This window comes from Melospiza melodia, chromosome 2, assembly GCF_035770615.1.
Source record: "Melospiza melodia melodia isolate bMelMel2 chromosome 2, bMelMel2.pri, whole genome shotgun sequence".
Classification (NCBI taxonomy): domain Eukaryota; kingdom Metazoa; phylum Chordata; class Aves; order Passeriformes; family Passerellidae; genus Melospiza; species Melospiza melodia.
The window spans coordinates 1173234-1200597 of NC_086195.1; the positions used below are offsets into that span (position 1 = coordinate 1173234).

The following is a 27364-nucleotide window of genomic DNA, read 5'->3' on the forward strand; positions in this document are numbered from 1 at the left end:
TCTGGGCTCTCTCCAGCAGCTCCATGGCTTTGTTGTCCCAACAGCAGATCCTGTTTGGGGTTACTCCGGGAAGTTCCCACTGCTCTGCCACAGAAATGGATTCCTGGGAAGGATGAATTGCCCTTGGAAACACCAGATCAGTTTTACAGCTCGAGCCCTGTCCATGTAACACATTTTCTCCTTTACAGGTTGAAAAACAGAACGAAGGAATTCCAAACCTGAAAAGCCAACCTGGCTCCCACCATGGATTGTCCAAGGGGTGTGTGACAAAAGCTGTGATCTCGGGGAAAAGGCTGGGAAGGGAAACTTGGGATACTGAGACATCCAAGAGAAGCACATGGAGGAGAAGGGAAGAGGAGGGAAAATGAGCTGAGCCCGAGCCCCTCAAGGACCTGCCCAGAGCCCCTCGGGGACCTACCCAGAGCTTTCCCTTAGAAAAAGAAGGTGGAATAATTGAATAATTGAATCCCTCAAGGATCTGCCGAGAGCTCCTCAAGGGACCCGCCCAGAGCCCCTCAGGGACCTGCCCAGAGCCCTTCAGGATCTGGCCCAGAACCTCTCAGGGGCCTCCCCAGAGCCCCTCAGGGTCCCGCCCAGAGCTTTCCCTTGGAAAAAGAGGGTGGAATAACTGAAGGACGCCCAGAGCCCCTCAGGGACCCCCCCAGAGCCCCTCAGGGATCTGCCCGGAGCCCCTCAGGGCCCTCCCCAGCGCCCCTCGCGTTCCGGCGCCTCCTCGGTAGAGGCCGCTCCGCGTCCCTGCTCCTCCTCCGGGCTCAGGCTCTGGCTCTGCCGCCTCCAGCACGTTCTTCCGTGGGCTCCCAGCCATGCGGCCCCGCTGGCCACGAGCTGCAGGGCCAGGGGGAAGGCCCTGAGCTCGGCCTCCTGCAGCCGCTCGCCCAGCGCTGCCTCCGTGTCCCCCGGCCCCGCGGGCAGCGGCTCCCGGCGGATGGCGGCGCCGGCGCCCGGCTCCTCCTGCGGGCACAGAGCGAGGGAGGCCCGGGCAGCGCCGGGGAAGCGGCCGGGGGTGTGCGGGAAGAAAGGATTTCTTCTCTTGGGAGGAGGAGAAATGGGAAAATCCCGCCCCAAAATGCAAGGGAGGAAGACAGGGCTTCAAGCAACTCCAAATCTTCCTGGTTTTTACTGGTAACAATCCCAAGGTTCTCACCCCTTCCCACACCTGTTACCTCTGCCTGTTTCTGCCCCTAGAAAGAAAAGGAAAAAAGCAAATGCCTAACTTCCAAATTTTGCTAATTTCCCAGTTTTGAGGCCACTCACCAGGACGAAATGCACGGTGCAGCCTGTGACTTTGAACCCACTTTCCAGGGGCTCTTGCTGGGCATTCCCATCCTTGGTGAGTGGAAAGAGCGATGGAGAAGCATTCAAAATTTTCCCTGGGCATCAGTGTGAGAGGAGAAAAAAAAAAAAGGAAAAAAAAGATAATTTGAACTGAATTTCCTTAGAAATAAAATGAGGTGTGATCATCAGTCCAAACCCTGAGCAGTACGGAGGGAATTCTGCTCTTCCAAGAGCACGCGTGCAGCAAAATTACCAAAGGAGCCTGTCCAGGCTGTCAGTGAGTGAGTAACTCCTGAGCAAGGCCTCAGGAGCTGGCACTAACTCACTGCTCACCCCTCACTCACTTAGGGCACACACAGAGCTGTGTCAGGGTGTGCAGGACACCACAGGAGGCAGAAATTCCTCCTGGGAATGGATAAATCCATCTTTCTCCCATTTTTCTGAGAGAGAACTGTGGGGGCTGAGTTCAGCAGGACTCCCCAGCACAGCTCCCTGGCAAGGGATGGGACCAAGCTCCTTCCCTGGGGAAGGCACAGAGCCACTCCACACCCCCAGTTTGCCCCTCTCTCTCTGCTGAGGCAGCACAAGGAGTTCCTCTGGAAATCCTCAGCTAGAATCCCAATACAATCCCACTGCCAGAGGGAAGGGGAGCAGAATCCCAAATTCAGAATTCCCACAGTCCCAATGCCAGAGGGAAGCACAGGGTTTCCATCCTGGAATGTCAGCAGTGCCAGCAGGGCTGAGGGATTTAATCAAAGGACGAGGAACTCCGACAGTGCAATCCTGGTGAGACCAGCCAGCCCTGCTTTAGTTTCTCTTTTACGTTTGATTCCTCACCTTTCCATTTTCGGAGAAAAGGGCTGGACAGAACTCTCATGAACCCTGACAGGCAGATCAGCTCCACAGAGAATTCCTCCAGGACTCGGTCAATGGTGCTGTCGAATTCCGAGCGACTCCCGTACAATTTGTGATCAATCACCTGGGGCAGTGAGACACAACACAAGGTGGGATTGGGAGCAGCTGCTTGGGCAATAAAGAGGAATAAACCAGATTAATTCCAGGAGACTCCATGATTTAAAAGGAGGGTGCAGTGAGGTGGGGTCGCTCTTTTCTGCCATTTCCCAGGTGAAAGAGTGAGAGGAAATGTCCCTAAATTGCACCAGGGGAGGTTCAGATTGGAGATTAGAAACAACTTTTCCCTTTTAAGAGTGGTCAAACACTGGAATGAGTTGCCCAGGGAGGTGGTGGAGTCAGTGGGCCAGACCCTTGGGTAAGGGGAGGAGGAGGTCCTTTATTTCCACCCCACCTCCCATTTTCAGCCCCCCCAGGTGAGTGCTGATTCCTGACTCTCCTGAGGACCTTCAAACAAGGGGCTCACAAAACTTTGTGCTCTTGCTTGTGAAAATCTGAGTGGATTTTGGTATCACTTATTTTTTAGACATGAGTCAGAAAAATATGACATGAATCCAAGTCAGGAGCTGAAGAAGCTGCTTCAAAACCCTTTCCATGCCGGGACAGCCTCTAGCAGAATTTATTTCCATCTGTGCACAGCTGTAAAAACACCTCCTCAAAACCATTTAATATCAGAAGGAGGAGTTCCTGCCTTTGCCATCCCAAGTCATGAAATGCTCTCAGCCAATGCTGGTGGTCCTTGCCAGGGGTTTTTATGGAACAAGCCAGAACAAATTCCTGTCCCAAAGAGCTGCCTTGTGGCCCACAGGCAGGAGAAAACTTGTATGGGACTGGGCACAATGTGAGACACAGGTTTTCATCCTGGAGAGGAGAAGCTGCAGGGAGAGCTCAGAGCCCCTGGCAGGGCCTGCAGGGGCTCCAGCAGAGCTGCAGAGGGACTGGGGACAAGGCCTGCAGGGACAGCACCCAGGGAATGGCTGCCAGTGCCAGAGGGCAGGGCTGGGTGGGATCCTGGCCATGAGGAATTGTTCCCTGGCAGGGTGGGCAGGCCCTGGCACAGGTGCCCAGAGCAGCTGGGGCTGCCCCTGCATCCCTGGCAGTGCCCAAGGCCAGGCTGGGCACTGGGGACAGTGGGAGGTGTCCCTGCCATGGCAGGGGTGGCACTGGGTGGGATTTGGGGTCCCTCCCAACCCAGCCCAACCCAGTCTGGGATTCTGTGATTCTAAGGAAAGATACACCCAGGAGACATCACATTCCTGTGCTTTAAAGAACCTGAAGTTTGACTGATTTCAGCCAAAGCTTGAGGCTCATGGGCTGCAATCTCAGACCCAAACTATCCATTGAAATCCCTTCCCTGGGATGCAGCACTCACTGCTGAGCTGGGAAAAGCCCCCAGACCCCAGTGAGGACTCCCAGCTCTGTGCTGCATCCATGGAGCTTCACACTGAAGTGAAACCTCAGTGCTCAGTAAGGACTTCCTGACCAGCCACAGGCTCAGCAGCTGGGAATAGAAAGGAGGAGGGGATGTGTCCTTACTGTTGGAGATGGATAATGAGATGATTGGTTTTTGCAATTAAGGGATGGATACTGTGTGTATATTAAGAGAAGCTTTAGTGATGTATAATTATGTTATTGTGGTTTAGATGTCCTCTGTTCTCCCCACAGTCCCCTTTCCCCTCTGTGTTGTTCCCAGCAGACAGCCTGGGCTCTTTGGGACAGGTAGAAAGAAGCCATGTGCACACACTCATTGCATGGGAGGGTCAGGAATGGAAAAGCTTGGTGCTGGGAGGGCATGACAACACCTGATCTCCAATCAAGGTACAAGAAATCAGTGTCCACCAAAAAACTGCAAAGAAGAGCTGACTGACAGACTTTGGGAGGGCCTAGGGGTGGCTAGTGCAACCCTGAGGGGTGTAAAAGGCAAAACATCAATCTTGAAGATTAGGGCAGCCACGAGGGCAGCTCCCAGCGCTGCAAATTTTCCTTATTTCATCCTTGTGCTGTAATTCCTGTAAAGGTTTAATGTTACAGGCATCTTTTATGAAAAATCCTTTCCTTAGGATTTTTCCTCCTGAGAAGCTGGGAGGCCTCAGGAACAAAACGTAAACAATGATTATCTGCTGCTGTGGAATGCAACAGGTAGATCTGTGATTGGCCCATGTTAGTTGTTTCTAATTAATGCCAATCACAGTCAGCTGGCTCAGACAGAGAGTCCGAGCCACAAACCTTTGTTATCATTATTTCCTATTCTCTTCTTACCCAGCCTTCTGATGCAATCCTTTTTTCCATTCTTTCAGTATAGTTTTAATGTGATATATATATAATAAAATAATAAATAAGCCTTTCTGAAACATGGAGTCAGATCCTCGTCCCTTCCCTCAACCTGAGCCCCCTGTGAGCAGTTCACCAAACCCTTTAACCCTTTCAGGGCGAGCCGTGGTTTCCCGCTTACCCGCGTGGGGATCCCGGCGCGGGCGGCGCGGCGCAGCTCGGGCACCCCGGGCCTGTTGGAGATGACCAGCACCAGCTGGGCACAGCTGCCCGGCTCCCGGGCACCGCCGATCAGGGCAGGCAGGGCCGTGCCTCCAGCAGGGAGAGAGCACACAGGGGACACGTCAGCACCCGGCCTGGGCAGCCCTCTGAACCCTGCCCTCAGGGAAATGCCCAGAGCCCGGCCTTGGAAGAATTTACCACAGTTTGCCCCACCTGGATGGACAGTTTCCCTCCCATGGACTCTTGTTTAACAATGAACCACTCCTGTTCCCTTCCCCACATGTCCCAAAGTCTCCTTTCCCTGTTCCCTCATTGGGTGTGGTATCCCTGGTGGCCAGCCCTATCTCCCCTGTAGGGCAGTGTCCTTTGCTCTCAGACCATTGGCCACTGACCCCACACTTAACCTTGTGCTTTGTCTTTTGTCCCTGGTTTCCCTTTGGCCTGCTGAAATAAATCTCCCTGGAACTGACCCTACAAATGCCCTCCTGCCTCTCTTGGCTGAGCTAGCTGAGTGTGGTGTGTGAATGTTGTCGATACATATAATATTGGCTTTTTGCAGATATTAAAGTGGATCTTATATGTGTGATGTTAAAGTAACTTTGTTATAAAGATATTTTTTTATTTCTGTTGTTAATTAAGCTCAGTGAAATAGCTGATATCAGTGTGCTTGTGTTAAACTCCTTGCTTGGGTGGGATAACACTCAATGAACACAGGATGAGCACACCTGTACACATCTGCCAGCTCTCAGCGCTCACCCTCTGAAGGCAGGGTGGGCCAGGGCCCAAAAACTGAAGATGATAATAAAAAAGGACTGAAATCGCACCCAAGGAATACACGTGCTCTAAAAAAGTGGACCCAGGAAGAAGATATGCTAAACAATTATTGGAACATGTAAACTGCTTTGGGGAAAAAAGTTTGGTATGCATAAGCATCTATGAATATGCAAAGGGCTGATGTAATGAAAAGGTATTTAAGGGGTATCCCTGATGATAACAGGGTGCTCTTGGCTGAGTAACAACCCTTGCTCTGTGCTCCTTGTCTCCTGTTGTCCTTTATTAAACTTTTTACATTTTCACAGGAGAGTGAACATGTTTTTCTCAGTGGACTTGACTGCCTTGCCTGAATGCCTCCCCAAGCAGCTTTTCCACAGGAGGTGCTTATTGGGGATTATAGGTAGCAGGATCCACCATGCAAACCCCACTCTGCCACACCACAGCCCTGGGAGGAGCTCTCAGCTGCTGCTCACAGATCTGCTCACCCACAACCAGCCCTGAGGGTGGGGGCACTGATAAAGCTCAGTTTCTAAGCAGTGCAGCACAACTCTGACCTACAGTGAAACCCTGGGCTTTGAGGGGTCTGGAGATTCCACTGGAAGAAAGGCCAGGTGGTCACACCTGAACCAGCCTCTGCTGTGTGAGGAGTTTCTCTGTGCCAGGACAAGTGACAGCTCACCTGCTCCAGAGACAAGAACAGCCACCTTCACCTTCCTCCTCCTGGGCCGGGGCTGGATAGCAGCAGTGCTGGAGTCCAGCAGCTGCTGGGGGCTGCTCAGCTGCAGGGCCTCTGCAAGATTCTCCACTTCAATGTGAGAACCTGCTCCAAACACATGAGAAAAGTGTTAGATTTTACCTTTTCATTAAACTGACTTTGTGCAGTTTATTAATAATGTTTCAACAACAAGAAATTCCATCAGCAGTGAGTTTATGCTGGCACAGATGGAGCTCCAGAGGGATTCTGTGCTAGAACAGCCCAGATCCCAGGAGCTGTGCTGCTCTCTGGTGCTCACAGAGTTGTTCACAAAGGCCCAGACATGGGCTTTTCAAGGATTAGTCCCATCTTTTATATCTCCCATGTTACAAAACGACACTGACAGAACTGAAGTGACATTTTGGCTGCCCAAACTGTTGGGTTTCCAGAAGGATTTGGTTCATGTCCTGCTGGATGTCAATCAGTGCCACACCAGGGTCCAGCCTGACCACCACCAGATGTGACTGTACAAAGCTGTGGCCTGTCCTCAGCCTTCACACAGGTCTGTGTGAGCTGGGGAGGGCTGGACAGGAGGGGAGGTGATCACCATGAGGGTGGTAAAACATCCCTTGATTTTTGGAACAATCAGCACAGGGATTCCCTGAAGCCCCAGGGAGGAGGGGAGGAGGTTATCCAGGTGCTGCCACTCTGAAACAAGAACTCATTTCTCATCTATTTAATACTGAAATGTAGATGTGGAGGTGTCCAGCAGCCTCCAGCCAAGTGAAACAACAGGAAAGTGGTGTGGACTACACAGACTTTGCAACAGGGAGTCTCTTCAGTCCCACAAGGAGCCCTGCTCACCTGTGTGACAAGGGGCAACCACCTTCCCAATCAGCCAGGCCTCCTGCTGCCTCTGGATGTCCTGGAGAATGTGCTGGGCCAGCTCCTTCTGCACGACCAGGACAGCCCCAATCCCACAGGGAAGGCTCTGGGCCATCTCCTCTGCAGAGAGGTTCCCCTCCTTGTAGAGCCAGCCAAAGATTTCAGGGATCTTCCAGCTGAGAGCATCTGGGAAAGAATGAAATTGCTGTGTGGGCAGCACAAATGTTTGTTATTATTTATTATTTACTGTCTGCAATGACAGTGATGTGTCACAAGAGCTGATAGAGAGCAATTCTTGCTGCCACAGAATCCCCAAATCCCTGGTGCTGGCACAGCCCTGCCAGCCCATGCAGTGCCAGCTGTGCCCCACGGGCACCTTGTGCCCAGCCCAGAGCACTCAGTGCCACCTCCAGGGCACACCTGCAGGGATGGGCACTGCAAAGCTCCCTGGGCAGCCCCTGCCAAGGCCTGAGCTCCCTTTCCATGGGCAAATTGCTGCTGCTGTCCCAGCTGAGGGGACCTTAAAACCCATCTCAGTCCATCCTCTGCCATGGCAGGGACACCTTCCCCTATCCCAAGCTGCTCCAAGCCCCAGTGTCCAACCTGGCCTTGGAAATTTCTTTCTTTCCTTTCCAATTTCATTCCAGAGAAATACAATCCAACACACAGACAACTTTCTTGCTCCCTCCCTATCCCCACTGTATTTTTAGACTCACATGAACATGGTTTTCTTTAGTATTTCAAACTTCTGAATTCTTTGCCCAATTTTGGCTTCATCAGAAAAAGTTCTGCCTTATAGATGTCAGATGTGGTGGGGAGGCTACCAAAAAGTGCATTAAATATGTGTGTGTGTAGAGCAAATCATGCAAATCTATTGCCCTACCAAACCTCAGTATTTGGTCAAAATGTTTTGTTTGGAGAGGTGTCCTGAGGAACATACAATCTTCCCCAACACTTTTTGTCCTGGAGATGTGCTGCCCTAATCTCCTCTGGAATTTCCCTTCTCCAACCAAGAGTGGGGATGGTGACTTGGAACAGGAATGGCTTTGGCAGCCCCTTGGGAAGCAGCCACGTGGGGCTGTTCCCCTCTGCAGGGACATTTCTGAGGACTCCACAGGTGAAGCTGGAGGTCAAGGCCGTGCTGGGCCTGAGTTCTGTGCCCCAGGAACCCGCAGTACTCACCCAGGACGGCGCTGACGTGCTCGGGCAGGAGCCTGGAGATGCCCCCCAGGAGCCCCTCGGCCGTGGGGGCAAAGCCCTTGACGTGCCCCGAGCGAAGGAGGGGCAGCAGAGCTGGGCTGAACATCTTCCCTGGGGTCAGCAAAACATCTCCTGCAAGGAACAGCCTCAGCTCAGTCCTGCTTAAAACTCAGGAGAGGTTTAGAATCAAAAATCACAGAAGGCTTTGGGTTGGGAGGGACCCCAAATCCCACCCAGTGCCACCCCTGCCATGGCAGGGACACCTCCCACTGTCCCCAGGGCCCAGCCTGGCCTTGGGCACTGCCAGGGATGCAGGGGCAGCCCCAGCTGCTCTGGGCACCCTGTGCCAGGGCCTGCCCACCCTGCCAGGGAACAATTCCTCATTGCCAGGATCCCACCCAGCCCTGCCCTCTGGCACTGGCAGCCATTCCCTGGGTGCTGTCCCTGCAGGCCTTGTCCCCAGTCCCTCTGCAGCTCTGCTGGAGCCCCTTTGGGAACTGGAAGGGCTCTGAGCTCTCCCAGAGCCTTCCATTCTCCAGGCTGAATTCAAAGGATTTGTTTCAAAGGCCATGGGGTGTTTTTGGGAATGCTTCCCAGACAGGTTCTCTCCCAGTCTTTGCAGAAGGCCTTGGGAAGGAGGCAGATGTAGCCATGATATTTTCTGAAAAACCCTTTCCTTAGAATTTTTTCTCCTGAGAAGCTGGGAGACCTCAGGAACAAAATGTAAACAATGGTTATCTGCTGCTGTGGAATGCAACAGGTGCATCTGGGATTGGTCTCATGTGGTTGTTTCTAATTAATGGCCAATCACAGTCAGCTGTCCGGACTGTCTCGGTCAGTCACAAGCCTTTGTTTCATTCTTTGCTATTCTTAGCCAGTCTTCTGATGAAATCCTTTCTTCTATTCTTTTAGTATAGTTTTAATATAATATAGATCATAAAATAATAAATCAGCCTTCTGAACCATGGAGTCAACATTCTCATCTCTTCCCTCATCCAAGAACCCCTGTGAACACCAGCACGGGCAGAAGTGCTGCCCACTCCTGCAGAGCAGCTGGCACCATCCCCATCCCCACAGAGCCCCGGGCACCATCCCCACCCCGCAGAGCCCCGGGCACCATCCCCACCCCGCAGAGCAGTGGGCACCATCCCCACCCCACAGAGCCCCGGGCACCATCCCCATCCCCACAGAGCAGTGGGCACCATCCCCACCCCGCAGAGCCCCGGGCACCATCCCCACCCCACAGAGCCCCGGGCACCATCCCCACCCCGCAGAGCAGTGGGCACCATCCCCATCCCCACAGAGCTGTGGGCACCATCCCCACCCCACAGAGCCCCGGGCACCATCCCCACCCCGCAGAGCCGTGGGCACCATCCCCATCCCCACAGAGCCCCGGGCACCATCCCCACCCCCACAGAGCCCCGGGCACCATCCCCATCCCCACAGAGCCCCGGGCACCATCCCCACAGAGCCCCGGGCACCATCCCCACCCCGCAGAACCGTGGGCACCATCCCCACAGAGCCCCGGGCACCATCCCCACAGAGCCCCGGGCACCATCCCCACCCCCACAGAGCCCCGGGCACCATCCCCACAGAGCCCCGGGCACCATCCCCACCCCGCAGAGCCCCGGGCACCATCCCCACCCCGCAGAGCCCCGGGCACCATCCCCACCCCGCAGAGCCCCGGGCACCATCCCCACCCCACAGAGCCGTGGGCACCATCCCCACCCGACAGAGCCCCGGGCACCATCCCCACCCCACAGAGCCCCGGGCACCATCCCCACCCCGCAGAGCCCCGGGCACCATCCCCACCCCACAGAGCCGTGGGCACCATCCCCACCCGACAGAGCCCCGGGCACCATCCCCACCCCGCAGAGCAGTGGGCACCATCCCCACCCCGCAGAGCCCCGGGCACCATCCCCACCCCGCAGAGCCCCGGGCACCATCCCCACTCCGCAGAGCCCCGGGCACCATCCCCATCCCGCAGAGCCCCGGGCACCATCCCCACAGAGCCCCGGGCACCATCCCCACCCCACAGAGCCCCGGGCACCATCCCCACTCCGCAGAGCCCCGGGCACCATCCCCATCCCGCAGAGCCCCGGGCACCATCCCCACCCCAGCAGCCCGGCCCCACGGGAGCAGCCGCGGCCCCGGGGAGGAAGGGAGCGCACCCAGCGTGCTGTGCCCGCAGGTGCCCGGGGCGGGCGAGGAGCAGCGCAGCGAGGATGTCCGCAGGACGCTCCGCACGAGGCCGAAGCCGCGGCCCTGGATGCCGGGGCAGCCCAGCCCCAGGAGCGCGTCCCCCTCGCGGGCCCGCTGCAGCCCCGGCAGGCGCAGGCCCCGCTCCACCGCGCCCACCGCGAACCCCGCCAGGCCGCAGAGCCCCGGGGCGCACGGAGCGGCCACTTCGGTCACCGCCTCACCTGCGAGGGGAGACAGCGCTCAGCACCTCCTGCTGTGGGCGATTTACATTCACAGGATCACGGAATGCTTTGGGTTGGGAGGGATCTTACACCCACCCAGTGCCACCCCTGCCATGGCAGGGACGCCTCCCACTGTCCCCAGTGTCCAGCCTGGCCTTGGGCACTGCCAGGGGTGCAGGGGCAGCCCCAGCTGCTCTGGGAATTCCATCCCAGCTCCTCCCCACCCTCCCAGGAAACAATTCCTACCCAATATCCCACCTAACCCTGCCCTCCCTCAGCTCAAAGCCATTATTGTAACGCCATTTTAAATTCATGGCATCTCCTAGAGTCAGCAGCACATCCAGCCACGCACAGCCCAAGAAGATTCAGATGTATTTTTAAAATCCTTCTTGGTTTGCTACCTCACCTCAAGACTCCAACAAAACCAAGCTTCATGAGAGAAGTGATTTTGTCATTATTGATTCTGGTACCCACGTAGCACCTCCCTGAGTATGGGAGAGGGCTTGGAGACATTGACACTGACCAGTGTGAGGCTTCCAGTCCTGCTCTCCTTGGTTCAGGGATAAAAAAGGAAGAACAAGGAAGGTCTCTTCCAACCTTGTGATTCTGTGTGAATACTAAACCCCATCTTTCTGTGCTGACCCATTTTACTAGGAAGAGCTGAAGCACAAATTCCCAACTGTTTTTCCCACCAAACACAAACCAACAACTGCAGGGCCATATTCTGCCTCCGCCTGCCAAGTCCATTTCTCTGGTGATAAATTCAACCTCAGACCCTTCACATCTCAGAGGAGAGGAGGGTCCCTACCCAGGAAAGCACAGCCTGCGCTCCTGCAAGCCTCAGCTATTCCTTCTTTGATGGTTTCCATCACTTCAGCATCGAGTTTGCCACAGGACAAATGGCTGAGGAAGAAGAGGGGCTCAGCCCCCTGGGCCAGGAGCTCATTGACACACAGGGCCACCAGGTCCTGCCCGATGGTGTCGTGTCTTTTACAGACCTGGGCCACCTGCAAAACATGGTGGGAAGGAGAAACAGGCAAAACTCAGTTATTCATCAGTGAAATCAGCAGAAACCTTCTTTTCCCTGAAAGGAATCTCTACAGGACATACATGGAAGACAGAACTTGGTGCATTACCTGGTTGAAATCAAGAGAAAACAGCTCATTTTCTTGCAGACAGGAAAAGAAAACTCTATTTTGCTTTTTTTAAATATTAGTTCAAATTTCAGCCATAGAAATTCTATTTCAGCTGCCTAGAAATTGTCATTTTGAGTTTGTTTGTTTTTTTTCTTTTTTCTTTTTGGAATATTATCATAAAAATTCCATTATTATCATAGAATCATTGAATGATTTGGGTTGGGAGGGATCTTGAAGCCCACCCAGTGCCACCCTTGCCATGTCAGGGACACCTCCCACTGTCCCAGGCTGCTCCAGCCCCAGTGTCCAGCCTGGCCTTGGGCACTGCCAGGGATCCAGGAATGGAATTCCATCCCAGCCCTGCCCACCCTGCCAGGGAACAATTCCTCATTGCCAATATCCCAAGGGTGCAAAAGGCATAAATATATCCCTGGTTCAATTTATCCCAATTCTCCACATAAATATATTCCTAACTCAGCTTGTCCTTTGTGTTCTTGGCTAATTAAAATTCTTTATTTCCTGGCTTCTTTGATGTTTATTTCTTCCATCCTTCCTTTCCCCAATGCTCTGAGCTGTTCTCCTTCTCCACACACAATTTATTAGTCTGAGCCTGCCAGTTCTCATTCCAACAACTCCCTGTGCTCCTCCACACAGACCCTCCTCAAAGCCAATAGAACCTCCAGTTTATAGCAGAAATTCTGGGCTTCAGTGCCTCAAGTTTTCAGCTAAATTTGGGGTTGTTATCATTTCACCACAAAACATCCACATCCTCAACTAAGTATGCCCAGGCCTGGCACCAATAACAATTTCCAAAGTGCAGGTGCCCACTGTGGTGGACTCAGGAGTGTTTGTGGAGCTCAGGAGGGTGCAGCTGGTGGCACTGAAACAGCCCTGGCAGGTGGTTGGAACCCTGGTTACAGAGAATTTCAGACTTTCTGTGCTATCAAACACTGACCCCCAAGAGAACACTGCATTTGAGCTGAAACTGTGGAGAAAACTTCCAAAATTAAATTATAAAACTGAAATTATGGGTGTGTAGTTTAAATAGAATTGTGTAATATCACGTGGTAAAAAACTTAGAGTTTAAAGTTTTAGAATACAGTAATATATATAAAAGAAGATAAAAGTTTTTAAGCAGAAATCACTCCTTCTTTACCTTCATCTTCTTCACCTTTTTCTTCACAGGTTTAAGTAGCATTGTGTAATTAGATAAAAAGCCATATTACAAGTCATGGGTAGTTAGTTACTAAGTTAAAAGTAAAAATAATTTAAGTGTAATTTCTTAATTAGACAGTTTATCCTTAAAAAACCTTATAGAAAGACACAACTCCATTTTTTACCTTGTTAGTAAAGTACTGTAAAACTCACAACTTGTAAGACTGTAACATAAATAAAAACTAATAAACACCTAAGTCCACGATACAACAAGATACAGACATGTAAAGAAACAGCATAAAGGCATCGAAGTGAGTAAATAAAAATTGAAATCCAAAATAGGAGGGATAAGGAAATGCCTTAATCTTAAGGCTGAAATCCTCTTGCAAAACTATAGAGAGAATATTTTTCCCTATAACACATAAAATTATAGAGAGATGAAAGTGTTCAAATTGCTATCAAACAAAAGCCTCCATATCGAAGTTAGCAGATGGTAAAGTAGTTGTAATCTATAAGTAGTGTAAACAGAGAAAGAGACAAAAATTATAAGACCCTATACCCCCAAAGAGAGAAGAAGACCTCTATTCCCAGAGATAAAGATGATTTTAGAAATAAATTAAAAAAAAAAAAATAAAAATCAACAGCAGGTGCCATCAGCTGTGCTGCAGTGGAGCTGCCAGTTAATTACTAATTACCTGCAGTTTGGGTCCAAGGCCCTTGGTCTGGGACACCAGGATGGGATCATCATAGCCAGATGCCTTCAGGTCAAAGAAAGCAGCAAAGCCTCCTCCTTCTGAGCCACCTCCTGCAGAGGGCAAACACAGCATGGGCTGGATTATGGGAAATAAAACACCCAAAACTCTCACCAAGAAAAGAACTGCAAATTATCCCAAATTCCCTGGGGCTGGCACAGCCCTGCCAGCCCATGCAGTGCCAGCTGTGCCCACCTTGTGCCCAGCCCAGAGCACTCAGTGCCACCTCCAGGGCACACCTGCAGGGATGGGCACTGCAAAGCTCCCTGGGCAGCCCCTGCCAAGGCCTGAGCTCCCTTTCCATGGGCAAATTGCTGCTGCTGTCCCAGCTGAGGGGACCTTAAAACCCATCTCAGTCCATCCTCTGCCATGGCAGGGACACCTTCCCCTATCCCAGGCTGCTCCAAGCCCCAGGGTCCAACCTGGCCTTGGTAATTTCATTTATTTATTTCCACTCTATTCCTCTCCATTCTGCACCTCTAAGAAGCACAATCCCCTCTATGGCAAGGCAGGCATTTGTTAATTCATCACAAGAGGAGTGACAAGAAAAAAATTTATTTTCTTTCTTTGTGGTGATCCCAGCCCAATTTCCCAAGCTCAGTTTCAATGCCACGAGTGCATTGCCCAACCCCCAGGGAGGAAAAACCCAAACACTGAGGGAATTCCCAGATTCTTCCCAGTCCTACCTGCCCTGGTGCCTCTCACAGCTGATGTTTGTGGCAGACAGCTCAGAACCTCCCTGGCTCCAGCTCCCACGTGTCTGTCCTTGTACATCAGGGCCCTGTGGGGAGGGAAGGACCAGCTGGCAGCAGCAGGGACCCTTTCTGCAGGCCCAGCAGAGGTGGCCCAGGTGTGAGGAGCAGGGGGGAACATCTGGGAGAGGCAGGGGGAACATCTGGGCCGTGCTCACGTACAGGGGCTGGTGCAGCAGCCGCAGGCCCCGGTGCCCAATGTCCCTCCTGAAGGTGGCCCCCTGGAAGTGGATGGTGGCCACCCCTCTGTTGGCTTCTCCCAGGGCTTCCATCAGGTCCTGCCTGACAGCAGTGATGGACAGGACTCTGCCACCAGTGGTCACCACCCTGCCATCCTTCAGCGCTGTGCCCCCGTGGAACACCTGCAGCCCCAGCTCCTCGGCTTGCAGAAGCCCTGCAAAGACAAATTTGGGGATTCTCTGAGGGTTTTGAATTGCATTCTCTGTGGACAATCTCAGATTTAAGGTGGGAAGAGCCCACCCAGTGCCACCCCAGCCCCACCAGCACCACCCCAATCCCTGTCCCCAAGGCCACATTCAGACTGCTCTGGGACAATTCAGGGACTCCAAACCTCCCTGGGCAGCTCAGCCCAAGGCCTGACCACTCTGCCAGGGAAATTTTCTGTGCCAGTCTCCAACCTGAGCCTGCCCTGGTGCCATCTGAGGCCATTTCCTCTCCTCCTTTCCCTGCCCCTCCTGGCAGGAGCTGTGCAGAGCACTGAGGTCCCCCCTGAGCCTCCTTTGCTACAGGCTGAGCCCCTTTCCCAGCTCCCTCAACTGTTCCTCCCAGGATTTGTTTTCCAGATCTTTCCCCAGATCCATCACCTTCTGTGGGCAAAACACTGAAGATTCAAGTCCTTTATTCAGTCAAGGGAGAACAACAGAAATTTTCACCTTTGCTTTTTTCTGAGAAACAGCATCATCAGTGAAAGGCTGCACGGGCCCCAGGAATTCTCTTCTGAGCCATTCCATAATGGAATTCCAGACTGGTTTGGTCTGGGAGAGACCTGAAATCCCACCCAGTGCCACCCCTGCCATGGCAGGGACACCTCCCACTGTCCCCAGTGTCCAGCCTGGCCTTGGGCACTGCCAGGGGTGCAGGGGCAGCCCCAGCTGCTCTGGGCACCCTGTGCCAGGGCCTGCCCACCCTGCCAGGGAACAATTCCTCATTGCCAGGATCCCACCCAGCCCTGCCCTCTGGCACTGGCAGCCATTCCCTGTGTGCTGTCCCTGCATGCCCTGGCAATTGTCTCTCTCCAGCTTTCCTGGGGCTCCTCCAGGCCCTGCAAGGCCACCCTGAGCTCAGCCCAAAGCTTCTCCTGTGCAGGTGAACAATGCCAGCTGTGCCAGCCTTTCCTGCCAGCAGAGCTGCTCCATCCCTCTGCCCATCCTGGAGCCTCCTCTGGGCTCTCTCCTACAAGTCCACATCTGGGGCACCCCAAAATTAAAGAAAAATCCCAGAGGAGCAGAAATGTGGCATCCAGGAGCCCCCACAGGACACATCCCTGCCCTGTGCCAGAAAAGCTGTGCTCTCTCTGGGAGCTGTGTGGAATTTGTGCAGGGTTTTCCTGCAGGAAATCTCAATTCACAGCCATTTCCTGCCTGGATTCCCCCCTTTCCCTGGCATTAAACCATCAGTGCTGATGTTACCTCTGCTCTCCCCCACTATTCCATCCTGCCCACTCCACACAATTCCCTGGAGCTGCTCCACAAACACTCACGGGGCTGCTCTGACACAGGGGAGCAAAACTGTGCAAGGTTTGGAGTTTGTTTGGATTCCTGTTTGGAGGGGAGGATAAGGGAACAGGAGGAACTGCTGCCATCACCTGGGAAATGAGAATCAAGCACAGTTTGTTTAGATTCCTGTTTTGATAAGGGAACAGGAGGAACTGCTGCCATCACCTGGGAAATGAGAATCAAGCACGGTTTTCTCCTCGCTACAGGCTCAAGGGATTCTTTCCCCTGGCCCTGCTGCAATCCAGCCCCTTTGCATCCTGTTTTAAGGAATACTCAAGAATAAAAGGTTTGTCAAGCCATTAAGATCAGAGAATCACAGAATATCCTGAGCTGGAAGCACACACAAGGATCGCCCAGTCCCACCCCTGGCCCTGCACAGGACACCCCAACAACCCCACCCTGGAAGCATCATCCAAAAATATGTGGTCTAATGTGAAAAAGAGAATAAAAACTAATAAACCCCATGAAACTACTAAGTGGAAGATAATAGCAGAATAATAACATAATAATTAAAAAAATAATAATCATAATTATGTAATTATAATGAAGAAAAGAAATAATAAGAAAATCATAATAAATAAAAGAATAATAAAAGATTGGATTGGATTCCATTGGTTTGACTGTTTTTTTTGTGATTAACAAGCAGGGGGTCAGAAACCCAGCCAGGGACAAGGCACCAGAACACAACATTGTCCCTGGGCAATGGAGAAATGGAGAATCTCTCTTTTCCCCAGAGAGAAAATGTCAAAAATTGCTGCCAGAATTGGGGAGCCCTGGCCAGGAGCTGAGGTGCTGGGCTGGGCTGACACCAGCTGAGGGTGGGACTGGCTGGGCAGGAGCTGAGTGGGATGGAAATGGTTCTGTACAGTTCCCTCTGGTTTTAGGATCATGAGATCCTGAACCAGGAGTACTGGGACAGAGGAGATGGATATTGGATACCTGCATGAATCCTGAATATCTATATCAATATCCCAATGGATATTGAATACCTTCATGAATCCTGAATAGCAATATCCAAATGGTATTGATATCTAAATGCATATTGAATACCTGTATGCATCCTGAATATCTATAGCCAATATCTAAATGAATACTGAATACTTGTGTGAATCCTGAACATCTATATCCAATATCCAAATGAATATTGGATATCTGTATAAATCCTGAATATCTACATCCAATATCAAAATGAATATTGAATACCTGCATGAATCCTGAATAATATCAAGATATCAATATAGATATCAATATCAATATAGATGTCAATACAATATAGACATCAATATAATAATATCAGTATAGATATCAATACCATTTGGATAATATAGCTATTATAATATATCTATTATCCAAATGGTATTGATATTTAAATGATATCCAATATCCAAATATATATTGATATCTAAATGCATATTGAATACCTGTATGAATATCTATATCCAATACCAAATGAACATTGAAAACCTGTATGAATCCTGAATATCTCTGTTGAATATCTATATGGATATTGAATATCTATTTCTAATATCTGTATGAAGATTGAATAGCAATATCAAATATCCATATGAATATTGAGTATCTATTTCTAACATATATATAGATATTGGATACTTATGCAAATAGTGAACATCTGTATCAAATATCTATATTGATGTTGAATATCTACATGGATATTGAGTATATATATCAAATATCCATATAAATATCTAATATCTATATGCATATTGAATATCTATATCTAAAATCCAAATGAATATTGAACATCTCTATCTAATATATATAGAATATCTATTCTAATATCTATATGACTATTGAATACCTACATGAATATTGAATACCCATCTCTAATATCTAAGTTACTATTGAATACCTACATGAATTCAGAACATCCCAGTGCCCACCTTGCCCAGACCCCGGAGCCCTGTGAGGAAGCAATTAAATAATTAACAATCTCCCAGAGTTACCTGTTACCTCCATGCCTTTGTCAGAGTCCCCTGGGTATCCTGGGCTGGCCGTGACCACACACACAGCAGTTCTGTTCTCCAGCCAGGCTGGCATGCAGCTGCAGAGTTTGCCATCAATTGTTGCTTGAATCACTTCATAAAAATCATTTTTAAGCAGAGGGAGAATTACCTGTAGAAAAATTTTCAGAGTGATGGAAGTTTATTTTTATTTTGCTGGCTTGTTGAAGTTCACCTTAGGGAAAATTCAGTTGATGGAATACAATCTGTATGTGCCAAGCCAGTTTTCCCTTGGAAACTCTGGGTTTCAATTTCATTTGCACCATCTTTTGGAACCAAAAAATTTAGAAACATAAGGTGTGAGCTAAGAAGGAACATGAATTTAGGTCTCTCCCATTCTGCTTCTATCCAGAAAAACAAAACCTGAGGAACAGATTTTTTAACTAATAATTCATAGAAGCTGACGAGCCAAAATGTTACCTCAGACATTGTCTAAGTCACATCCAGATCTTTCCCCAGAAATAAACTACAACAGTAGGAGGTAAAAGAATGGAGCATCTTGAATTTTCCAGTGTGTTCCACTCACCTGACACTGGGGATCCCCAAATTGGCATTTAAAGTTTAAAATCTTCACCCCCTCCTTGGTCAGCATCAAACCTGTTTGCAGCACACCTGGACACAAAGCCAAGCAAATAACTTAATCATTTATTTATTTCTTTCTTTGGAGAACTCCTTTAAAAGAAACAGAGCATTTTGGAGCATTCTGCAAATCAGAAGGCATGAGGAGCAAGAGTTCTGCAAGCCACAATAATCCCCAAATATCCATAAAAGTGACAAGCAGCCACCTAAGGAGCAGGGCACCACATTTTAAACCCTGCAAAGCAAAGGTTCTCTGGCATCGTGCACCCAACTCCATTCTTACTCAACTCCCACTCCACTCTTACTCAGGCACTGTAAAAAAGGCCCCAAAAAGCAGAATTTGAAGATGTGAGTGGGAGCCCCAGCAGCCCTTGGCATTAAGTGGCACCTGTGGGCACCACCTGCCTTTTCCAAAACAGCCTCTGGATAAAGACCTGGAGAAAATGGACATTGTTGTATGTGTAGGAGTGAGCAGTACTGCAGGACTGAAGTGTATGTTCTGCCCTGAACAGCAAATAAATCTGTTTTATTTCAAAATATTTAATAAAGTCATGCTGTTTTGAGGAAACAAGGCCAAGGTTTTCTCCCAAACAAAGAGCTGTGAACCAAACTGAGTGAAGCTTAACACTGCATGAAAAATGAGCTGCTGCTGGGTTGCTTTTTTAAACAAGCACCATCTGGAACTCAGGAGCAGCCTCTGACAATGGAAGTGACCTGGAGAGGGGCTCACCTTGGCTTTCAGATGCTCACTTACCTACATAGGCTGCTCCTTCTTGTCTCAGGCTGTCCACGATGTGCTGGAGGATGCCACCCTTGATCTGCTCCAGAAGAGCCTCTGGGACCTGACAAGCAAATGAGAGCCATGAGGCAGTGGTGGCCTCTGCTGGCCCTGCTGGAAGGACTGGGCAGGGCTGAGGAGCTGCCTGAGATGTTTGCTTAAATATTTTTCTCTATTACAATTTTGCTGCTCTTTCTTTATTACAATTTTGTACCCCCAAGTCCTGCTCCTTCCCTTGGAGCAGGGAACAGGCAGCAACATAAACTGGGTGTTCTTACAGAGCAAAAACATGGAAAAGGTTGGTTTTACTCAAAAAAACCCCACAGTTCCACGAGTTTATCCCACATGGAGCACTTGCCAGCAAGGACAAAGAGTCTGGGAACAGAACCCACAGGCAAAGAAATGGGACTGTTCTCCTTTACTTATGGATATTTGACCAGAACCTTCCAAATCATCCTCAGAGAGTGCTTTGGTGGCATCTATCTGGGTAGAAATTATTCTCAGCCCTTAACTAACAGAAAGATTTGGTTAAATATTTTTCTTTATTACAATTTTTTGCTGCTGTCCCCCCCAAGCCCTGCTCCTTCCCTTGGTGGCGGGGTGTTGCCTGAGGGGGAGAATCTCACTGCTCTGCCTCCTCAGGGGGTTTGGGTGGTGCTGAGGGATGGAATCTCACTGCTCTGCCTCCTGAGGGGGTTTGGGTGATGCTGAGGGGATTTGGGTAGTCCTGAGGGATGGAATCTCACTGCTCTGCATCCTGAGGGGGTTTGGGTGGTGCTGAGGGGGGGAATCTCACTGCTCTGCATTCTGAGGGGGTTTGGGTGATGCTGAGGGGATTTGGGTGGTCCTGAGGGATGGAATCTCACTGCTCTGCCTCCTGAGGGGGTTTGGGTGGTGCTGAAGGGGGGAATCTCACTGCTCTGCCTCCTGAGGGGGGAATCTCACTGCTCTGCCTCCCGAGGGATTTGGGTGGTCCTGAAGGATGGAATCTCCCTGCTCTGCCTCCTGAGGGGGTTTGGGTGCTTCTGAAGAGGTCTGGGACTGGAACCTGGGCTGAACACAGCCAGAGCGCTTCTGTCCTTGGAGAAACACCCACTGAAAACGGGGTGGAGCAGTGCTGTAAGGCCCAACAAGGACCCCCAGGTTATGCTCAGGGCACACAGGGAATTCTGCAGGGATTCCTGACTGTGGTGCTGACGGGAGCAAGCATCAAAAGAAACTTAGAGAAACACTAAGTTTAGGAATAACAGAAGAAGTAAAAGAGGGGTTACTCCAGAGAATTAAAGCCCAAAGGATGACTGTCAGGGTGAGAGCACTCCAGGAGCAGCAGGGCTGGGCAGGGCAGGGCTGGGGCAGTACCTGAGGCACGGGGCAATAGGCGCCCATCCCTGCCGTGCTGGGACCCTGCTCCCCGTCCAGCAGCCGCTTGTGGGGCTGAGCCGGGGGCATGGAGGCCACGGTGACACCGTCGGTGAAGCAGGAGCACTGCAGGGACAGAGACAGGCACAGCGGTGACAGCGGTGACAATGACCACAGCACAAGGGACAGCGCTGCTGAGCCTCAGCTCAGTTCTGCTGCAAAATGTGGAAATTGCAGAGGCTCACACTGCAAAGTGTCACCGAGATATTTTATGAAAAATCTTCTTTGCCCAGGATTTTTCTCCTGAGAAGCTGAGAAGCCTCAGAAAGGAAATGGAAACAATAATTATCTGATTGCTTGGAATGTGGTCTGGAGGTTGCTCACCAACAGGTGCATCTTGGATTGGTTCCATGTGAATTGTTTTAATTAATGACAAATCCCAGTCCAGCTGTGTCGGGACTCTGGTCAGTCATGGGTTTTTAATATTCATTCTTTTCCAGCCTTCTGATATCTCCTTTCTCTCTTTAGTATAGTTTTAGTATACCATTTCAATACAATATAACATATAATATACAATATATAATATAAAATATATAATATAAAATATATAACATAACATATCAGCCTTCTGAGAACATGGAGTCAAATTCTCCACGGCAAAGGATATTCAATCCCACCCAATGCCACCCCTGCCATGGCAGGGACACCTCCCACTGTCCCAGGCTGCTCCCAGCCCCAGTGTCCAGCCTGGCCTTGGGCACTGCCAGGGATCCAGGGGCAGCCACAGCTGCTCTGGGCACCGTGTGCCAGGGCCTCAGCAGCCTCTGAGTAAAGAATTTCTCAGGATCCATGTAGATCAAATAGGAGCCATTTATTCTGCTACAAACCCATTGACCTGAAGGATTCATTATTTCTTTCTCATGTTTAAATTACCAAGAGGAATGGTGGCTCTCTTTACAGCTCCCTTTTAATGAATCAGATTTTGAGTCACACGGGAACACATGCCTGTCCTCTGGCATGTGAATAGCCTAAAGGAGGCACTCAATATTATCACAAAGTTACAGATGTAACAAGAATTATCAAGGCAAAGTCCATGAAAACATGTTTTGGGTCACTTCAGGAGGAAATCCCCCCCCCCCTAAAATAACCACTATAAATGCAATGTCATTGTTAATGCAGAAAAAAAATCTACTGACAACATGCATTGGTTAGCATGACACAGGGCTTAGATTGCATGTTATGCAATAGATATTCATTTGTCAAAGTGCAAATAAAACAAAAAGAATGAAAGAAATTTGAAACAGTAAATGTGGGTGTTTATATAGAAGCACAGCAATAATGCCAAAGAGTAAAAGCACAACATCACACCATCAATACCTACAGAAAGTTCTTCCCCTTGAAGCAGTTCTTCAATAACAACCATCTCTCCAAACATTCTGTCCTGTAAAAGACAGAGCAAAACAAAAGAAATCCCCAGTGAGCAGATATGAATCCACTGCCTAAATCCTCTCTTAATTTTCTTCTAACAAAATAACCAATGTCTATGAGAAGTGCCAGCTTGCTTGAATGCCAGTGGGGAAAGCCACTGGAATTTCATTTGGACATAAGGAGACAACACTGAAATATTCCCTATCAGGTCTGGGAGACAAGGAAAAATTACAGTTTGGAGGGGCAGAGAAGGGGAACCTGAGGCTAGAACAGCAATTCAGTCACAAAAGCTCCCAGCCCTGCCTGGGGCACACAGGAGGAGTCTGAGGAGACCCAGGGAAACTCTTGAGTCAAATGAACAATTTCTCCCAAAAACACTGGCCCCTGTTGCAGGAATTACAAACTCCCAGAGTACAGAGCACCAAGATTTGGACTGGCAGGGATTAATTAAGGAATTAAGGATTTTTGTACCTGCATAATCTCCTGGACAGCTCTGCAGGCCTCCTCCTTGCTGGCTGCAATGGTCACTTCCCTCCTGGCCGCTGGTCCCCGCGCCCGCACCACCCATGCAGGGAAGTCTGTGCTTTAAGGGAAGCAGAGAGGGGTCAGACATCCCTGCTGCATCCAGAGAAATCTCCACTTTGCTCCTGGAAGCCCCCAACACTCCCACTGTGCCTCCAGAAATCCCCCACTTACTCTGAAACACAAGCTAAATCCAGAAGTTAAAAAAGAACAAAGCACCACCCTGGTAATGAATGGATTTTACCTTTACCAATCACCCCCTGGCTTGTGAATAACCAAAAAAAACCTTTTTTGAAAGGCTGAATTTCCTGTTTCCTGAAAGAACGCCTCACTCTCCTTTCCACACTGTGATTTCTGTTAGGTTAAACCTCAGACCAGTTGATACCACCCAGGCTCCCTTTTTCCCCATCTCTTTGTGCACACCTGGGACAGTTTTCCCTTTGGAGCCCTGCACGTGCTGACAGAGAAGGTGTTGGCCTTGTCTCTGTGTGGCAGCAACATAAACTGGGTGTTCTTACAGAGCAAAACCAGTGAAAAGGTTAGTTTCATTTAAATAAAAAGCCACAGGTTCCACGAGTTTATCCCACATGGAGCACTTGCCAGCAAGGACAAGGAGTCTGGGAACAGAACCCACAGGCAGAGAAATGAGACTGCTCTCCTTCAGTTATGGATATTTGACCAGAACCTTCCAAATCATCCTCAGAGAGTGTTCTGCTGGTTTGTCTGGGTAGAAATGATTCTCAGCCCTTAACTAACAGAAATATTTTTTTAAATACTTTTCTTCATTACAATTTTTTATCTATGAATGACGTATTGAGCATCTTGAAGGAGTAGATAGAAAAGAAGAAGAGCTGGGAATTCAGAACAGAAAAATCAACTGCTGCAGTTCACAAAATCACAAAAGGGTTGGGTTGGAAGGACCCTAAATCCCACCCAGTGCCACCCCTGCCATGGCAGGGACACCTCCCACTGTCCCCAGTGTCCAGCCTGGCCTTGGGCACTGCCAGGGGTGCAGGGGCAGCCCCAGCTGCTCTGGGCACCTGTGCCAGGGCCTGCCCACCCTGCCAGGGAACAATTCCTCATGGCCAGGATCCCACCCAGCCCTGCCCTCTGGCACTGGCAGCCATTCCCTGGGTGCTGTCCCTGCAGGCCTTGTCCCCAGTCCCTCTGCAGCTCTGCTGGAGCCCTTCAGGCCCTGCCAGGGGCTCTGAGCTCTCTCTGGAGCTTCTCCTGTCCAGGTGAGCTCCGCCAGCCTGGCTCCAGCAGCTCCACAGCTGCACCTTCATCATCTGTTTCTAATTCCAGAGCTGATTAACCCAGCAGGAGCTGAGGGGTTCCAGGGGATGGCAGAGGAGCCCCATGGCAGCCCATGTACCTGGAGATGAACCTGCAGGCCTCCTGGGGGGTGCTGAAGGCTGCCCAGCGTGCTGTGGGGAGCCCGTGGCGCTGCAGGAAGGCTTTGCTGGAGCTGCTGCTGGAGGCCAGCTGGGCTGCCCTGGCCCCGGGCCCGAAACACCGAACTCCTGCTGCCCGCAGGTCATCCACGATCCCTGAGCCGAGAAACAGCACAGGCACTGAGGGGGCTCCCTGGGGACACAGAGCCACCACAGAAACAGCACAGGCACTGAAGGGATCTTTGGGGACACAGAGCCACCACAGAAACAGCACAGGCACTGAGGGGGCTCCCTGGGGACACAGAGCCACCACAGAAACAGCACAGGCACTGAGGGGATCTTTGGGGACACAGAGCCACCACAGAAACAGCACAAATACCAAGGGGGATCTTTGGGGACACAGAGCCACCACAGAAACAGCACAAGCACTGAGGGGACCTTTGGGGACACAGAGTGCCACCCAAACAGCACAGGCACTGAGGGGATCTTTGGGGACACAGAGCCACCACAGAAACAGCACAAATACCAAGGGGGCTCTTTGGGGACACAAAGCCACCACAGAAACAGCACAAACACCAAGGGGGCTCCTTGGGGACATGTGACAAAAGGAGATTCCCGTCCATCATCCCTTTGTTACACCTCCCTTTGTCTCAGGTAATTAATGCACCTTCCAATGAGGTTCTGAATATCCACTGACTCTTCTCAGCCTGTGGTTTTAGGGCTCTTTAGCTTTGTACTTTACTGAGCCCTCCCAGAGCTACCCATGCATTTTAAAGCAGATTTCAAGGTGCTGATTTTTTCTGTCAATATATTATTATATTATATTACAATACATTACATTATATTACATCTTTATTTTATTATAATTATATTTTACTTTATTATAATTATATCTATATTATAATTCTATCTATATTATAATTATTATATTATATAAATACAATTTATATTTTTTCAGTCAATTTAGTTTTATTTAATTATTTTATTAACTTACCAGCTGCCAGAAGAGCTTCTGGGCCAACTACCACAAGCCCAATGTTGTGATCTTTGCAGAACTGGGTGACAATAGTGTGATTGCTCACTAATACAGCTGAAAAGGAAAAATTATTAACTGTGAATGTAAAGCCTAAATAAGAGACAGGAGATGAGAATGACTTTTTTCCATCCTCCTAATAGTGTGTTTAAAACCATGAAGCAGCCCACTAAAGGCAAAGTGGAATATCAGTGTAATAATAGCAGAGTCCAAAAGGAGCTGGGAACAGCTCCAATTTGCACTACTGTTTTTAATACACATCCGCTAGCTGATTAAATCTCCTTTATTTGCCATGTGTAATCAAGATATATTTTTAAAAGCTGCTTATCACAACAATAACAACTTTGAAAAATAAAACTTAAGATTGGGAAAGAAACTCAATTTCAACAGCTGAGTAAAGATTTACTCAAAGCATTGGATGATACAGCTAAATTTCACTGAGCTGCCTGGGCAGGCACAGAGATGTTTCTATTCAGAATTAAGAACTTTGAGCCCTCTGCTTCTGGGTTAAGTTTCACTGGAATTGGTCACAGAATTCAAGCACAAAAGTGGAAGAGATGAGGTGTAGAAATACAGTCTCATATAAGCCTCACTAGCTTAAGCAGCAAGGCTAAAAACAAACAGAGCAAGGTGTTTCAGGAGGCAGCTCTGAAATTCAGAAACAGAGCACAAAATAAAGCAGAAATCTTTGCTTTCAATCATTTGTGGCACCAGTAAGAGATGAGCAACTGGCACCTGCCTGTGGGATTCACACTCCCTGACCCTGAGAGATGCAGAAAAAAGAATGATCAAAACAATTCTTATCTAATTTGTTGTGCCAAAGGGAAATGCATTGTGGAAGATTGTTTGCCTGAAGGAAATTTGTGATTGGATTCTGGTGTGATTGTTTTGATTCATATGGCCAGTTGAATCCAGGTGTGTGAGCTGGGACTGTCAGCTGACAGTCATGACATGCTGGGCAGTTGTGTGAGTTGGATGCTTGGGCAGATTCAGTTTAGATGTAATGTAAAATAGAATAATATGGTATAATAAAGTAGTTAATTAGCCTTCTGATAAGATGGAGTCAGATGCATCTTTTACTCCCCCTCGTTGGGGTTGCCCTGCATTTACTATACCTGCCTGTCCCCATCACATTCTCTGAAAAATCCTCTTTGCCCAGGATTCTTCTCCTGGGAAGCTGAAAAGCCTCAGAGAAAAAGGAAAACAACATAATCTCATTTGCTTCTCCTGTGTTTTGCTGCTTGGGAATGTGGTTGGAGATTGTTTATCCAATGTGCGAATTGTTTTGACTTAATGACCAATGATGGTCAGGCTGGAAGGAGTCATGAACTTTAATTGTCATTCTTTGTAGCCTCCTGTCTGTATCCTTTCTCTGCTCTTTAGTATAGTTTAGTATAGGATTATATAATATCATATAATAATAAATTCTAAGAACATGGAGTCAGATTCATCATTTTCCTCCTTTGTCCTGGGCACCCAGCAAACACCACACCTGCCCAGCTGGTTTGTCTCAGTTGCTGATTGCTTGGACGGGGATTTTTCTCCCCCCTTTTTACCTGAATTGGAGATTTTGCCGTTGTCAGCCGTGCCTGCATTTCCTGGAGCCACAAACACGTGTTTGACGTGGGGGGACTGGGCCAGCTTCCAGGCCAGGGCGTGCTCCCTGCCGCCGCTGCCGACCACCAGCACCCGCTCTGCCATGGCCCTGCGGCACACAGCCGTGCAGATCCTCGCTTCAGGGACAATTCCTCCCAGGCTGAGCCTGGGAATCTTGGAGGAAAGAATTCAAACAATTATTATCTCTCTTTCTGTAACCATTGTTTATAATTATGGTCCTCCACAGTGTGTTATTCATAGTCACCAATAGTGTGAGATTCACATTCCCTGAAAAATCCCATTGCCCAGGATTTTTCACCTGGGAAGCTGAGAAGCCTCAGAGAAAAAGGCAAACAATAATTATCTGATTTGCTTCTCCTGTGTTTGCTCCTTTGGAATGTGTTTGGGGATTGTTTACCCACAGGTGATTGTTTCATTGGATTCTG

The 27364-nt window shown here is 49.6% G+C and overlaps 1 protein-coding gene across 1 annotated transcript; it reads right to left on the reverse strand.

The window, feature by feature from the left end:
• Window positions 1-693: 693 nt before the first annotated feature.
• Window positions 694-27023, reverse strand: LOC134431472 (trifunctional purine biosynthetic protein adenosine-3-like). Its single transcript, XM_063179487.1, has 21 exons — window positions 26879-27023; window positions 25284-25379; window positions 24271-24445; window positions 22845-22956; window positions 22327-22386; window positions 20946-21071; window positions 19563-19650; window positions 18756-18841; window positions 18173-18341; window positions 14635-14866; window positions 14407-14501; window positions 13664-13773; window positions 11486-11684; window positions 10426-10677; window positions 8237-8386; window positions 7034-7240; window positions 6155-6295; window positions 4661-4791; window positions 2134-2275; window positions 1276-1391; window positions 694-972 (listed from the first exon to the last, which is right to left on the reverse strand). The coding sequence occupies exons 1-21, from the start codon at window positions 27021-27023 to the stop codon at window positions 694-696; spliced, it is 3111 nt and encodes a 1036-aa protein (XP_063035557.1).
• Between the last annotated feature and the right edge of the window lie 341 nt (window positions 27024-27364).